Genomic DNA, 15,813 nt, shown 5'->3' with positions numbered 1-15,813 from the left:
ATATTTAATTCTTAATTCAAGTTCTTTATATTTGGTTGTATTTGGTTGTACTTTTTATTTATAGTTATTTATCATGAGTTTTATGGTTAAACTGTAAAATATCAAGCCTCAATAACAATTCTTTTGAATTGCATAACATAATAATAATGTAATTTCATGCTCTTTTCAGGTTAAACCCCAGTTCCAGGAGATTCTGCGACTATCTGAAGAGGATGTTGGTAAGGACACACTCTGACCTACACTCACACAGATGAGAGTCTCTCAGCTTCTGTATAGAGAATGTTGGTTGGTGGAGTTCAGACACTGTTGATCTAAACAAGCTATTTGAGGTCAGTTATGGGTGTTCCCATCTTTATATAAAATTCCGTACATATTTCCATAGTTGTTAGAGGTGCTTGGTCTCATCATGCTGCCGAGTGATTTAAGCTTTGGTATTGTGGCCACTTATGAAATGTGTTTCGTGCTGAGGCCCAGCCTGTGTTAAGGTCATCATGACCTTAAATTGCAGTTGTTTTTTTCTGTAAATTGTTTGAAAGAATAAACAATACTATGAATGCTGCAGACACAATGTTACAACCGCAGTCACAGACCCACATGCATGGCACAATATTCGAGACTGTACCCTAAAGGCATCCTGTCGTATTCCTCGTTGTGTAACATTGTCTGAGAGATTTTTATTTTATTTCCTCAGTTGTAACAGATAATGGGAACTCAGGTGGGATGTGCAGCACAGTTTTAATGGTATCTAATCGCAGAAAAACTGTACGATATGACCAGGAAGGTCACAATTGGAGATGATGATTTACCCTCTAAGCACTAGAGCTCTTTTAAGGTTCTTAGTCATTTAAATCCTGGTTATCCAAGAATATTTGAGTCAAGGGCAACCGAACTTGTGTGACAGCAATAGTATCAATAGACCATAATGCAATGTAGCCTAGGCAAGTTTATGGCTTGATGCTGAAAAACCACTTCAGAAATGGAAATGTCAGCAGTTGAATATTGGATATATATTTCATTCTCTCGTGGCCTGACTTGCTCTTATTTTCTTCCTCCGTCAGATGCTTCAGTGGGGAACGGTATTCTTACCAAAGCCACAGTTCCCATCTACGCCACCGGAGTACTGACATGCTACAACCAGGTAATTTAATAAAGGTCTTCAGCCCAATAGTAGCTGACTAAGAATTAAGCTTTATAAATAGGTCCATGCAAGTAATATAATATATTTCCTGTGTTTAATTATATTCAGTTTATTTTCTCATCTATGAATTTAGAGTCAGGGCCACATTACACTTTGGGTTATTGTTCTCTGTCACGAGGGAAAATCCGCTCCAGCACGCATCAAGCTACCACATGTTTTTGTTTTGATTTTCGCTTCACAAGACAATGTGGCGCTTGCAGCACACAGTGAGTGTGGGGAGTGTTATTGTCTGTTAAATTCCGTGTTTTTAGCAGTCCAATTCTGCTCATGTTGAAAGGGACAGAAAACGCTGACTGTTCTGTGTAAAATTGTATAGAGTTGCTTATTAAAATGTGTTTGTGGCCCAAATGAAGAAACATAAACACGCTCACGTTTCCCTGAAGGATGAGGATCGCAAGTTGTTGGTGGGTTTTCTTGAGGATGTTATGACAACCCTGTCACTCTCCCATGCGCCGCTCGACAGCCTGAAGGCCTCCTTTGTAGAGTTGGGGTAAGACAAACATCACACACACACACACACACATATACTGTAAATTGTAGGTTAATAGTTGTGACACAAAATAGTCCACACAAATGTTTGTCTGTAAAGTCTAATTGAAGGTCACAATGTTGCCGCCTGTTTATCTTTTGCTCTGCTGCAGTGCCAACCCAGTGTACCATGAATTGCTGCTGACTGTTCTGTGGTATGGGGTGGTCCATACTTCTGCACTGGTGCGATGTACGGCAGCACGGATGTTTGAGGTACACACACACACACACACACACATAAATGCACAGATAATGTCTTGGTCCTGTAGAAATTTGTATTATTTTATATTTCGTATTTTTGTGCAGATACTTTTATATTTTTTAAATAAATAAGAATAAGTGACTGTGCTACAATATTTTTTTTTTATATATGATCACATAGCTGCACAATTATGACTAAAATTGTATTCAAGATTTAATGTTTATTTTAAGTCTTTCAAATGATGCAACACAATAATTGTAATTTTAAATTTTGAATAAGTGAGATAAAATGTGTCATTTGCAGTTATAACAGTTATGTAGTCCTACATTGTATATCCAGTTTCCCTGTTTAACTCTGTGCTGTACACGTGCTCCCTCTGCTTGCTATTGCTGCTGTTTAACATGCTTTTGGTATTCGACCACTCTGACTTTATGAGTGTGAGTGAAGACACCTGTAGCTCATCAGTGCCCTGCTTTAAGCTGTATGCCTGGACCCTCTTACATTAGACCTTTCACTGTGCACGGGTCTCTGCAGTGACTACACAAATATCTGCTGCGCGTCAGGGAAAGGGGCTAAAGTCAGCAATGTGAAAGTCTCGTTCAAGACGAGTTCAAGGCCTGCTCCTTCTCACTGTTGTCGGAAAATGTGATTTAATCAGAGATGTTTTCCTGGGAGCATTCTTTTTATTTGTTTTGGGGATTTCAGGTCTTGTGGAAATATAATCTCGATATTATTTTTAAAGGGAGACGGCCGTTTCCCTGTTTTCTCCCTTTCGATTTAATTCCACTGATTGTTTCCATTTTGAGCCGTGAGCAAAAGCCAGCACTTCACTTTCTGTGCCCTCTGAGATCTGTGCACACTTAAAGGTCGAATGTCGGGAGGAGGATCCAGGCGTAGCAGTAGAACTGGGTCTACATTGATCTAACCCTGGGGGGAGGAGGAGTGGTGGGGTGTATTCATGTCCCCCCCCCCCTTGCCCTGTTTTGTGAAGCCCTTCTCCCAACACACCTCACTGTCACCATCCCATAGTGTGTAGCTGTACACCATTGTCAGAACTGTGGGTTGGAGGATGGACCTGTTCCACAGACCCCAGATTGGATAAGTGAACGGGAACAAAATAATAATCTGGCCCGGAGTCTGTGGAAAGGGCCGACAGCTTTATGCTAACCATACTGTAAAAGTATTTGTTCAGTTTGCATACCCGCGTGTGCATGTGTGTGTGTTTGTGTGCGTGTATGTGTGTGTGTGTGTGAGTGTGTGTATGTGTGTGTGTGTGTACTACACACTTGCTTGGAACATGCAGTGCTGTTCCGTGCCTTGCGGCTACAGTTCTTGTCATTGTATATCACTTTCTTCCTATCTTTTTGTGTTTTTTTTTTTTCCCTCCCCTTTCTGTTTTGCTTTTTTATTTTCTTCTCTCTCTCTATCTATCGGCGGTGTTGCTCGCTCTTGTCCCAATGCCCCGCCCACCTCTGTGACATCACGTCTGGCTCTAACCAATCCGATCAGCTGCTGGTGAAGGGGGTGAATGAGACGCTGGTTGCTCAGAGAGTGGCCCCGGCTCTCATCACACTGTCCTCCGACCCTGAAATGTAAGTGGAACAACAACAACAACAACAGCAAACCGCGCCGCGTCTCTCTCCCCCTTCTCTTTGCTGTCTGAGAACTATCACACTGAAACAAGTCTCCACCTGCCAGGGGCCAATTTACCACGGAAATCTTAAAACATGAAATGATCATTGATCAATAATCGGATAAAGACAATTCTATTTTCTCCTCAAACATTTGTTTTGAAGTCATTTGGAATTGCTCCTGTTTAGGTTGAGGCTGTGACATGTGGTGATTCATCAGCACAACCATTGTGAACACTAACCCTGCATGTCGGCATCATCAATCTGCAACACTAATCCACGCCAGCTCTCATCAGTCTGCAACGCTCACCAGTCCTCCGCCAGATTGATGCATGTGGCGGCAAAATCACAGCATGCTCATCACTGCCCATTCCCGCTCCTCCTCCTCCTCCTCCTCCTCCTCCTCCTCCTCCTCCTCCCCACCCCACTTCGTTGAGGCAGGGCCCCTCCTCCTGACCGACCCGTCAACCAGTGGTCGGTTGGTTATCTTTGTCCGTCTGTCTTCCTCTCTGTCTCGTCTCTACCATCCCTTCTACCTTTTACCTCTGTCTTTCCCCTCTTTCCTGCCTCCCTCTGTACTTCCGTCCTTCCTCCTCCTCCTCCTCTCTGTCTCCTCCTCCTCCTCCTCCCATCCTGCCTCTCCCTCTCTCTCATCCCGCTGTGTGTGGTGGGTTTGCAGTTGGTTCTCCGAGGCATGAGTGAAGCATTAGTAGATCGCCGGGCGGCTCCCGCCCTAATAACTCTGTGCAGTGGTCCCGAATTGTGAGTCAATCTACACAAGAAAACCTCTCCTATGAACATTGTCATTCTGTTGGGCTGCATCCTGACAGTGTAAAGCTCTGCGTCTGCGAGGAATCTTTTCTCGCTCAGCTTGAGTGGGAACTAAAAACAAAAGTTTTGGTATCCGTTTGCAACTAAAACCCATCAGTACATCGGAAAATGTAGCTGATGTTTTTTTAATCACCACAAAAAAAATGTACTGGACGAGGAAGTAAGAACCTGAAGACCTTTCCATGTTGCCAGAAGTAGCTATCGGCTCTGGGAAATGTTTCAGGTTGGATATTTTGTTTGTTTTTTCCGTGGAATATGGGTGGGGTAAACGGTTGGGGATGATGAAACCGAAGGAAGTTTTATCACTGAACTATAACTGATTGACCCTTCTCTATATAGTGCATTGGGATGAATGGACTTTTCGTACATGCCTACGGAGTGCTCATAAGGACTCTGGTTTTAGCCATAGCGCGGCGATAGGCATCATAGCATCATGGGTGTCAGGTCTACCTGAAATGCACACTGCCCTCCAATCACATCGCGGAGATGCGAGTTAGATCTGTAGATGTACTTCCTCATTGTCACAGTGGCTCGATTCTACATAGGTGGGCCTCTGTGACAACACGGAAGCACAGTTACAGATCTAACATTGTTAGCTAAAACGCTAAGAAAGGCAAACGTGACGTCATTCACAAATCGGTGAGCTGCACTTTACATGTGCTCCACAACGAAAACAGAGATTGCCAAAGATACGATTTTAAGTTGCTAGGCAAGGTGAAAAGTCCCTAAACTGGCACCAGTGAGAACATTGCATCTCTTCCTGTGTCCTGTCATCAGTCCACACTGACCTGGAGCCACGGTTACTGGTTTACAGATGGTGTGAAAAGTTAAATCTTCACTTTCATCGCAGTTCTTCTCCTTGTTTTAAATTAATTTGAGGAATGAAAAGAAAACCCGTTTTGAGCTGCCAACATCCTCTGTGTTTGTGATTTGGCACAATGAAGAAATGAGCAGTGACACTGTTGGAATGCAGCCCTTTTCATCTCATCACTTTCTGTATTGAAAATCACATTTTGATGGGTGTACACACTTGTCCCCAACTTGTATGTTTAGTTATTTTAAAAACTTGATATGTGTCCTTTATTTGTCTTTAACCTTTTATAACAGCATCTTGCTGTGTCCACAATCTCTCTTATTTAAATAATTAATAATTAACGCTCAGAGACGTAATGAGAAATTTTTATTTACTCAACAACACCATTTACTCCTGCTCCTACTGACAGTGGAATGATTATCACCTAATTAACACCCCATTAACCTCGCTTTTTGCACTTGCATGATTATAATTGTGAATACTTTTATATCGTTGATGGATCACCAAGTGATTAAAAAAAAATATATTTTATTCTATATTATATTAGGAATTGTCAATAACTGATCTAACTGGATCTTTAGTAAACAGATGATCACAGTTAAAAGTTAATTGAATAGATTAGCCCAGCAGTCACTATATTTGGATAAAACCCAATTTTTTTTTAAATGTCCTTCCTCTTTTTTGTTTTATTATAAATGTGGAATGAGCACTAGATGTACAATTGTAATTGACAGTGTGTCATACATTAAATAGCCCAAGGAAAGCAGACTGGTGCCTCTGCACTAATGACATAGCCTTAGGCTTCCTGAGTTGTCTTAATGTGGTAAAAACCAACAATCTGGTTATTCAAACATTTCAAAATCAATATTTGCAGGTAATATTTGACTCTCATATTATTTAAATTCTAAACAGTGAGAGAACCTGAAAGGCCGTGACTACAAATGGTAAAACAATTGTATCTCACTCTCCTGGTGCTTTTAGCTCAGTGAGGATATCCACTATTCCTGCCTTCGGGACCATCATGGAGACCGTCACACAAAAAGAGGTAAGGAACAGCAAACCTGAAACTGTGCCCGATATACACACGGTTCTAATCAATGAATTTACAAACCTCACAACGTGTTTACTACTGTTTGCTTCTGTTTACATTCAGCTGCTGGAGCGTGTAAAAATGCAGTTGGCCTCGTTCCTCGAGGACCCGCAGTACCAAGACCAACACTCTCTGCACATGGAAATCATCAGGACGTTTGGAAGAGTCGGACCAAATGCAGAGCCGCGCTTCAGAGATGACTGTGTGTGAAAGATCAAAACACCAACACTGTTACACCAGATCTAAATTATGTTTCTCTTTTAGGCTTAGATCTTAGTCTTTGGCTCTTTTGTGTTTTCTTCATGTGCATTGAGCTTCTTTTGGTTTTTCTCTCAAGTCGTGCTGCCACATCTTCACAAGCTGGCGCTGGGGAACAACAGCCAGTCGGTGGAGAGCAAGAGAATTGACATCGCCATGCAGCTGTTTGAGGCCTACAGTGCCCTCTCCTGCTGCTGTATCCTTCTATGAGTCACGTTGTGGTTTGCTATTATATACACTGGTCATCCTGCATTTAGTTTTTATGTGAGGACGATATCTTACAACTGAGTATAAAGGGAAAAACTACAAACTAAAAATATTAATTTATTTCAAAAGAATAAATGCGTAATCTCATAAGACTAAAGTAGTAATATAACAAGAATAAAATTTGCAATAGTAGGGCTCTATTATCATTAAAAAAGGTTATAATTTTCACCAAAATAGATATAGTATTACCGGAATAAAGTCGTAAAGGTACAAGAAAAGAGCTTTAGAGAATAGTACAGGGAATTTTTTTCACAAACAGAAATGTTATAAAAGAAAAAGGCTGTAATATTATGAGAATAAAGACGTAATATTACTATGATCAAGTTTAAAAAATATATTGTAATTTAATAATTGTATAGTGAGTTTGGTTCAAGTTTTTTCCATCCAGAGGAAGTTGAACTCTGGCGAGCTGCTTATTTACTTAAAATGTTTTTCATATTTTCTTGTAATATTAAGACGTTATTCATGAAATCGTCAATAAGCCCTTAATCTTTTCTTTTTTCTTTTACATCTAAAGTCTTGACACTTTCCATGTACTTGAACTTGAAGCCGTTAGATAAACTTTCGGAGGCCAAGATAAAAGTGTGGTGTACTTTCTCTGAGAAGTCGGCTCACTCATACTTTTATAACTGCTGCTCTGTATATATTTAGGATTTACTAGAAGTGTTTGTCAGTGTTGGCTCAGGCTCAGCGTTCACTGTCCGAACAGTGAGTCAGTGTTCAAGCCGTTATAATAACCGGTCAAACGCTCGCTCCGCTGGTCAGATGCTCTCCGGGAACGTGCCTGTATAACTGCGTGGCGGAGGGAGTCAGCATGGCCCCGGTGTTTGAGAGTGTGGTTCAGTGTGTGTGTGTGTGTTGGCAGAGCCCGACAATCATTTGGCAGCAGGAGAAAGGGAAAAATAAGCTCCCTCCATTTGGAGGCTAGAGGTAATTATAGGGTTGCTTGAGCAGAGGAAAGGATGAGAGCAGGAAAACGAGTGTGAGAGGAGGGAAGGGTTGAACATCAACTTCAGGCCTTAGTAACAGTTCCCAGGATCAGTCTCACATCTACACTACCTCCTCCCTGGCTCTGCCTTCCTTCTCTGCTGCTTTTCTGTGATTCCTCCCGCTCTTACCATTTCTCTTTTCTCACACTTTTCCCTCTCTCCACTGCGTCTCTCCTCTGTCAACCCCACCACACCCACTTCCAAACGCACACACAGAAGACAGCTGGTCTGGGGTTCATTCCTGCGGATCTTTGTCAGGCTGTTATTTCACAGTGCGGCAGTGTCCAGGAGGTATAGCCCGGTAACCTCAGAAGGTTTCACCTCCCACTGCACATCGTGTTCTTGTAATCAGTGAGACAAGCTCTGAAATTGTACATTCACATCTCTAAAAATACAGATCTGTTCACTCTGTGTCCCGTATAGCTCCATTGGCTGTGACAGGCTGCAGAGCACATGCAGTAGCAACAAAGACAAAGTGGGATTTAGATGAAAAGTTAAGTTTGTCACCTTAAGAAAATGTGTACGGTCAAAGGAAAATATTATAATTTTCCCCTAAAGGTTTACTTTTAATTATGCTGGAGTAAACTCCACACATCTGTTTCTAGACTCACCGTCCAAACTGTGTAACTGCTTAGCCTCAAACTGTGTAGTTCATATGTGTGTGTAGCAGACACCATATATAAAGATGGTTGGCGGGACTGCTCCCAAAAGCCTTTCAAACTCCATCTGCTGGCCAGCTGCCATATTGGTCATAAACCCAGCCTCCTCCATGTTAGTTGATAGGACATGAACCAAACTAAAAACTCAAAATAAAAGGTAAAAAAGCCTTAGTTTTTTAAATAAAAATAACACCATCCGCTTTTTGTCTTCAACATTTCCTAAAACTTATAATGAGTGGGTAATCATGTTTAGTTTTCTTTCGGAACCTGCCTTCAGTCGGGGTAATGAGAATTTGCACCTATTTGTGGTCCTGCAAGGTGCTCTGGATCCACTGGCATCTTGAAAGTCAATAGTTCCCTTAACTTCCTCTGCAGTCATTTCGGAGGACGTCATGATCAACCACTTCCTCCCCGGCCTCCGGTGTCTCCGCACCGACATGGAGCAGCTCTCTCCCGAGCACGAGGTCAGGAGACACAGACACATGCACGTTCTGTCACAAACATTGGGGAAGTTTTATAAACGCATGAATGGCGCACACGCACGCACGAGTACAGTATCCCATCTGCGTACTCAACCTCCTGATTGGCCAGACTGTCGCTCCAACTTCCAGGAAATCTCACAGGCAGTCTGATCTTTTTCTCAGACGCACTCGTACACACACACACACACACACACACACCCACCTCCTCCATATGTATTTATGGCTCAGAAAATCACAAGAGCCCATTCATGTGAACGTTTTTACCCAAGGTGACTAACAGTCAGCTGACTCTTTTCCTCTCTGTCTGTAACGTCAACGTACTAGACCCAAAAACGGATTCAAATTCATTTTCCAACTGTAACATAGGAAAACACAGAAATAGATATTGTCATGACAGACCTCAGACACAGCTTGATTTGCACAACTCCAGTAGATAACAACATGTCGTTATTGTCTAGATGACCTTGTTTTTAAGGTAAATCTTGGTCAAACACATTTTTTGTAACTGCAATGGTCTCTGTTGATTCCTCCACAGGTGATTTTGAGCTCTATGGTGAAAGAATGTGAAATCAAGGTGGAGAACCGAGGGATGGCGGACGCACAAGGGTGAGAGTGAATAACCGTCTCATTCACACAATGACTCCTCCTGGGATGATTTGTGAATTGTTGTCTCTGTGTGTGACAGTAACGAGCGATGCTTTTTAAGTGGTGGCTCAGAAGAATTCTCGGAGGAGGAAGTGAAGAGAGGGGGTCACTAAACAGTATTGGAACTGGGCCCGTTTTGTGGGTTTATTCCCCCGGGCTGGGGGGGGAGAGCAGAGCACATGAGAGTGTTGGAGCCACACTCATTATGTGGGTAATCTTCACAGAAAGAGAGGAGGAAAAAATGAGAGGAGTTGTTTTGCTGCAGCTAAAAGAGCTGGGACAGCAGCCATAATACTGTGGGTGTCGTTTCAAAAAACTACAAAAATTCCTCTCCCATCTTGTTAACATGTGTTCATTAAAAGGAGAAGCGTGTGTATGTGGATGTCAGAAGTGGGTAGGAGTCTGCATGTGTGTGTTTGCGCATAGTCTCAGTTTTGGGCGTGTTCTCCCAATCTTTGATTTTGAGCCTTTCTTTGGTTTCCTACTATAGACGATAACTGGGGTCTTTATCGTAAGTACACTCTAAGTAAATGTACCACATTAACCTCTCGACTTGAATAAAGTAAGTACTACTTAAGTAGAGTACAGATGCATGGAAAATGTACATATTTACAGTGTAAAGAAAATATAATCGCTTGTATTTTTACTGAATGAATCTCTAAGTTCTGGCGTTTAAGCTACAGTACTGCAGTGTAATAAACATCAAGGATCTTTTCAGAGCTTATCCACGTGTCTTTATAAAGGTTTATTTAATTAGTACCAAAATATTTCGATTTTTCTTACATACATTTTAACAAACGGAACCAAAAACACAGGCCTTTATGCCAGAAGGCGAGGTCTTTGGAAACAGTCATTTTCTCATTCTTGGGTATATCTAATAACCGTGTATTAATAACCACCAATGAATTCCTGCTGGATTCGTTGGCTGGAGCTCAGTGTTGGTTTTAGGACGTGATGTTTGTCCTCGTGTTGAGCAACGCGGCGGCTCGGCAGAGTGCTGTAACTGCTCCGCTCTATCTGAATCCCAGCTCATTGAAAAGAGGAACTCACAGAGCCGTTAGCCTGTAAAAGTCAAGAGGGGCTGAATTGGCAAACAGCCTTTCCCCTCTAACGGAGTCGAGGATTATCTAAGCTCGTCAGCAGATAGTGGCTCTTGCTCTTCCTGTACTGTTTTCATGCTGTTTATCTTTCAGTCCTTATTGATAAAGCAAAAGAGATAAATCTTGCTGCCTCATCGCTGCCAGTTTAACGTTTTTCGTTTTTTTTTTTGTCCTCCCATAGTTCCATGTCCATCGCCTCCAGTTTGGTGGGCGAGGACGCCAAGACCAAGTTCCTCAGCAAGATGGGTCAGCTCACCACCTCTGGCGCCATGCTGGCAAACGTCTTCCAGAGAAAGAAGTGATCGTAAAGCGGACTGAGCGACCACCGGCCGCACTTTCTGTGCCCGACCGACCCCCTGCCGTCTTCGGGAGCATTTCATTTTACCGGACGAAGCACTGGTTCCGCTTACAGAGCTCGAAGATCGAGTTTATTTATTCAGTTTGGAGAAACTAAGGTGTGTTGTTTGGAAAATCGTCAGTGCGGTAGCAGAACCTGCTATTTAAAGGTTAACAGCAGAATGGTTCTTTTTTTTGCAGTGAAAGGCTGAAGTTTCCCCCTCTGCTCATTTATTCTGTCCTTAATTCCTAATCCCGACGGAGGCATTGTCACAGACTAGAAATGTGCTTTTTTCCAATCAGTGTTATCGACATTGACATTTCAGAAAAGAGACACGAGAGAGGGGACGGAACTGAATTCGATGTTTCACCCAAAATGAAAACATGGGACTTGTTTCCTGGACGTGAAAGTATCACCGAATCAAACTTCACGTTCACTCCAGCGCTTCTCGTTTGCCTCGACTTTTTTGGGCAAAACACGCCGGCGGGGCCCGCTTGACTTCATTTCGACTTTTCAGAACGCCATCCCAGAGGAAAATGCTCGACAGTCGCATTAACTCGCATCCGTGAGGGGAAATTACACTGGAGGATTGAACCACAAAATGGCTCTCGGTCTGCTAAGAATGCCTCGTGCAGTGTTTCTGTACGACTCAGAAGAGACGCCTACTTGAAGCTATAAAAAAAAGTCTTGCCTTTATTTCTTCAAAGTCTGTCTGGTTTTTTTTGGTTGTTGTTATTTGTTTGTTTTGATAGCTTCTATTTTATAACTTATTTATGTCTTAATTAATGAAGGAAAAATACATACTTTATTCCAACTTCCAAAGAAATTTGCACTTCACGTTTGTTCTTTATTATATAAATATACATATAGATATATATATATATTTGTTTTAATTCAGAGGCTGATACATGATGAACAATATCACTACTGTCAATGGACTTCTTTTTTTTTTGTTGGTTTATCTGTTTTGGCGTCGTGAAGTTAAAGAGAACACTGATCATTATTATTCTCTGTCTGTAGCATTGAGTCTGTCTGTGTTGCGGTCTCTCTCTGATAATTCTACCTTTTTTGTAATTTTGTTCTTTCATATCTTTTCCTTTTTTCCCCGTTCTGTTTTTGGGAAGATATGCTCTGAGAAAAGAGGTAAATAACTGTATGACACACTGACCCGGAGAGGACGGTACTCTTTCTGTATATTTGAAATTGGTGTCATGGTGTAATAAAAGATGGAGATGAGCTGTGCACTCAAATGGAAACGCCGGGAGCTTCACTGAGCGTCTGCACTTAGAAGCCTCCTCCGAGTTCTGGTTACTGCTCAGAGTTCCCGACAGGTGTTGGAGGCAGTAAAAGGAAGCGATGTCGCAGGCGAGCCCTCGCTCACGTCCGACCCTTTGATGTGGTCTATTGTTACTGCTTGGTACAACAAACCAAAGTCCGTCTCGGGGGACATTCCCAACGACTCAACGCCGAATAGGTACGGAAAAGAAACGCACCGATCTCCTGTCCAGATTGCACTATCTCTCAATCCCTGCTATCTGTCCCTTTAGAAAAGTTATGACTTAGTTAATGTGTTTAACTTTTGGCCTGAATCTGTCACACAGGACAATTGATTGTTTGTAGCAGGAGTGTGCACCTGCTCTCAAGGAGACCTCAGGGGTTTTACAGTAGAGGGCAAGGTCCGACGGTTTGCTTTTGAAACCACGTTTACACTCACCAGATCTGGGCTCACTCAAATGCACCAAATTAAACACACACATGAAGCTCAGTCCCCTGAACATGTCAGGCTTATTCCACATCAAGATGCAGGGAATATTCAGAGAAATCAAAGAAAATGTTGAAAACACGTTTTGGAAAAAAACTCTACTAGGATCTGTATCTTAATCTTCTTTAGGTCCTTTTCCCATCGTCATGATCCATTCAGTTGTTTTTGTGTTATCTTGTTTACAAATAAACAAACCAACCATTCAACATGCAGGGCTAGAAAGGTTTAAATCACACGTTTCCACAGCCCTGATCGGTGTGTTGTGATGTGCAGTGAATTGTGCAGGAAATAGAACTGGGTGGGGCGGACCGGCTGAACATGACATGAGTTACGACTACCGCCCCCTGGTGAAGAGCAGAATTTGCATATGTAGGCTAATATTCAACCATCATCCCTGATAAGTCACCAGGTGGACAAATAGTTGGTGCAGCTCAGGGGTGGAGCTGGAGGCGTGACCCGTGTGTTCTGGGTGTTAGGGTGCGCTGGTCCCTCTTTGTCTGTAGATATGTTATTTGCATTCAGAGTAAATGGTGCAGTTCTTTGTGTGTCAAAATAACCTTCTTGCAGGGCCGTTTCAAGGGACTTCCGGGGGCCCCAGGAAAACGGGGCCTGGGGGGGGGACACTTCCACCCCAAGAAACGTAGCTTCCTTTCCACTTCCCCTCTGTGCAGGCGAATAAAACATTTGCCTCCTGTGGTGAGGCAAATCACAGCGTTAGACTTCGGTGACATTTGACTTGCGATATTCGCTTTGCATTAGCGTATGTGTGACCGGGCCCTAGCGCTGCGGTGAACAGATTTGAACGGTACATTTCGGCCATTTTTAAACCACAATGGCAAACCCCTTCACCATCTCACACACATACACACTCATTGAGTCCCCGTTCCCACCTGGTAATTAAATTCCTCCTGAGCTTGCATGTCTCCTGTGACCAATTGTGGTCTGATCTCACTTCCTGCTCTAAATAAAAATCAACACGTGCGTTATTTGTGACTGCGCAGACCAAATGTTGTTTTTAACCAAGCATGAGTTCACAGATGTGTCCGATAACAATGTTTGTGTGTCAGCATCGGCGCAAGTGTGAAGTATGCGGCCACTCTCAACTCGAGGCCCAGCTTTGCCGACCATGTTGCGGCGCTCCTGTCTTCTTGCCAAGACCTTTGCATTGGCTTTTCGGCATCTGTTGTGCGGGGCCATGCAGATGTATGCACCTGCATGTGAGAGCACCACTGTGTGTGCATGTGTGTTCAGAAAAAAAAAACTCTCCTGGCTTTTTTTGTGCGTGGAAACGACATCAGCCGGCAGCTCTTACTCACGCCGGCGGCTCGGGTGACTCACGGATCACATCTGTTTCCAAAGCAAGCAGAAGCAACGCAGACCCAGTCTTCAAACCACCGGAACACGGTGGCCGGGCTTTAATGTTATTATTCCTCTCGAGCTCCCGGTGGATGTGAGCGTGTTTTTCTGCCCTGTGTACTTTTCACTACGTTCTGCGGAGACCTCGCCTAACCCTTGAAGCTTCCTCCAAAGTCTCTGTACCAAAACAGGCTGCGGCCGCTTTCTTCTGTGGAACAAGTAATGAGTGTGTTACATTAATGTGAACCATTCCGCGGATTATGGCGTGCATAAGTGTGTGTAAATGTGTGTGTATGCATTATTGTGTATCTGAGCTGTCAGGAACAGGCCCGCTTCTTGACCTTTGCCTCGTTGGAAGTGATGCTAAGCAACACAAGCCGCGTGCATGCGGAGCTTGACGGTCTGAGATCTGACCCGGGTCAGTGTGATGCTTGTAAACTAGCATGGAGAGGACCTCCGTCTGCATACATCCCAAAATAAGCTACATCGTGACTTCCCAGGAACTTCGCTTCGGTGCCGGTTTAATTCGGTTGTTAGCGAATGACCTCAGTGTGCGTGCTCGGGGGGTGTTCAGAGTCCAGCTGAGGTTTCTTCTTGCTAAAACAGTTGCATCTGGCTCTTAATTGCTACTGTGCAAGCTGCAGAGCCCCCCCCCCCCCCGCCACAGAAGAGCTTCTCTCAGCATGTTTGGAGAAGGGAAGTAGAAAATAAGGAGGGGAGAGGGAGGAAAGAGCCCATTACCCGTCACTGGCCGAGCTGAAATCCTTCATTATTCTTTCACTTTCTCTGCTCGAGGGAAAGATCCACCTCTGCTAGTTGTGTTGGTTGTGACACAATCAGCTGCTTTCTGAGTGATTCATCGTTGTTGATACACAGGAAAGCCCGTGCCCATGTTTTCATCTCTTCCCGAGGGGGTTCTGTTTGGGCCTGCGTTGGTTGGCTGGTGGGTGGTTTGTTTGTTGAGGTGAAGGGTTGTCACTTTTTTCAACATTGTGAGATTAGCCGTTTATTTGGACGTTTTCGCTTATTACTGTTTAATCTTGGGCAGCTTGATTGAATTTAAGGGGACGGATGGGCCTTAGCGGAGCAATGTGCTCCTCTGAGGGCCTACCAGTTGTTACAGAAAAACCTGTGCTCTGTTTGTTTATACATTTATAATTTATTTACAAACTGCAACTGTAATGTTGCACATTGACAATCATTCTGTGTCTGAATAAATATTATAGATTTTTGTCCATTTGAATCAAAGGAAAGCGGCTTGTTTACTCAAATCACAGTTTACCTCTCAGGGTTCAACAAATTCTACAAGTTGAGACATCTACATTCGGTCCTTAACCCTCGAAGTAGAGAAATGAAAAACCTCCAGAAGAGTCACAAGGGAGGGATCCTCCTCTCAGGAGGGACAGAAGTGGTTGCATGTAACAACACATCAACAAATTAACAATACTTAGAGCATCTATTAGAGTAGACAGGGTCTAGCATGAATCAATCAATCTTGTTTTGCACGAATAAGACAAGATTGCTTCATGTTTTCCACTTCTGCCGACAAGCCTCCTGTTTTCTGCATTCAGGGCCTACCTGCAATTTAATATTTGCATAACTGTCACCTTGAGGAGAACATGTTCTCCACTCTGCCGAACCCGCCCTCCCTGACTTGCCAAGTT

The 15,813-nt window shown here is 43.2% G+C and overlaps 1 protein-coding gene across 8 annotated transcripts in view; it reads left to right on the top strand.

Moving 5' to 3' along the window:
• Positions 1 to 12,287, top strand: part of relch (RAB11 binding and LisH domain, coiled-coil and HEAT repeat containing) — a 30,410-nt gene extending 18,123 nt beyond the window's left edge. For 4 of the 8 annotated variants that reach the window (XM_053413009.1, XM_053413008.1, XM_053413006.1 and 1 more), the window contains 11 exons: positions 170 to 218; positions 1,059 to 1,138; positions 1,582 to 1,688; positions 1,840 to 1,939; positions 3,438 to 3,520; positions 6,186 to 6,249; positions 6,358 to 6,496; positions 6,632 to 6,748; positions 8,843 to 8,931; positions 9,485 to 9,555; positions 10,876 to 12,287. In XM_053413009.1, the coding sequence (XP_053268984.1) occupies positions 170 to 218; positions 1,059 to 1,138; positions 1,582 to 1,688; positions 1,840 to 1,939; positions 3,438 to 3,520; positions 6,186 to 6,249; positions 6,358 to 6,496; positions 6,632 to 6,748; positions 8,843 to 8,931; positions 9,485 to 9,555; positions 10,876 to 10,996 (1,020 nt within the window). In that variant the 3' untranslated portion in view covers positions 10,997 to 12,287. Of the gene's footprint in view, positions 1 to 169; positions 219 to 1,058; positions 1,139 to 1,581; positions 1,689 to 1,839; positions 1,940 to 3,437; positions 3,521 to 4,238; positions 4,322 to 6,185; positions 6,250 to 6,357; positions 6,497 to 6,631; positions 6,749 to 8,842; positions 8,932 to 9,484; positions 9,556 to 10,875 lie in introns of those variants that run through there. The other 4 variants (XM_053413011.1, XM_053413007.1, XR_008333231.1 and 1 more) reach the window with 3 other exon arrangements.
• Positions 12,288 to 15,813: the final 3,526 nt, after the last annotated feature.

This window comes from Pleuronectes platessa, chromosome 20 (assembly GCF_947347685.1).
Source record: "Pleuronectes platessa chromosome 20, fPlePla1.1, whole genome shotgun sequence".
Taxonomy (NCBI): Eukaryota; Metazoa; Chordata; class Actinopteri; order Pleuronectiformes; family Pleuronectidae; genus Pleuronectes; species Pleuronectes platessa.
The sequence above is the reverse complement of the archived record's forward strand: the minus strand, read 5'-3'. Positions and strand labels throughout refer to the sequence as shown.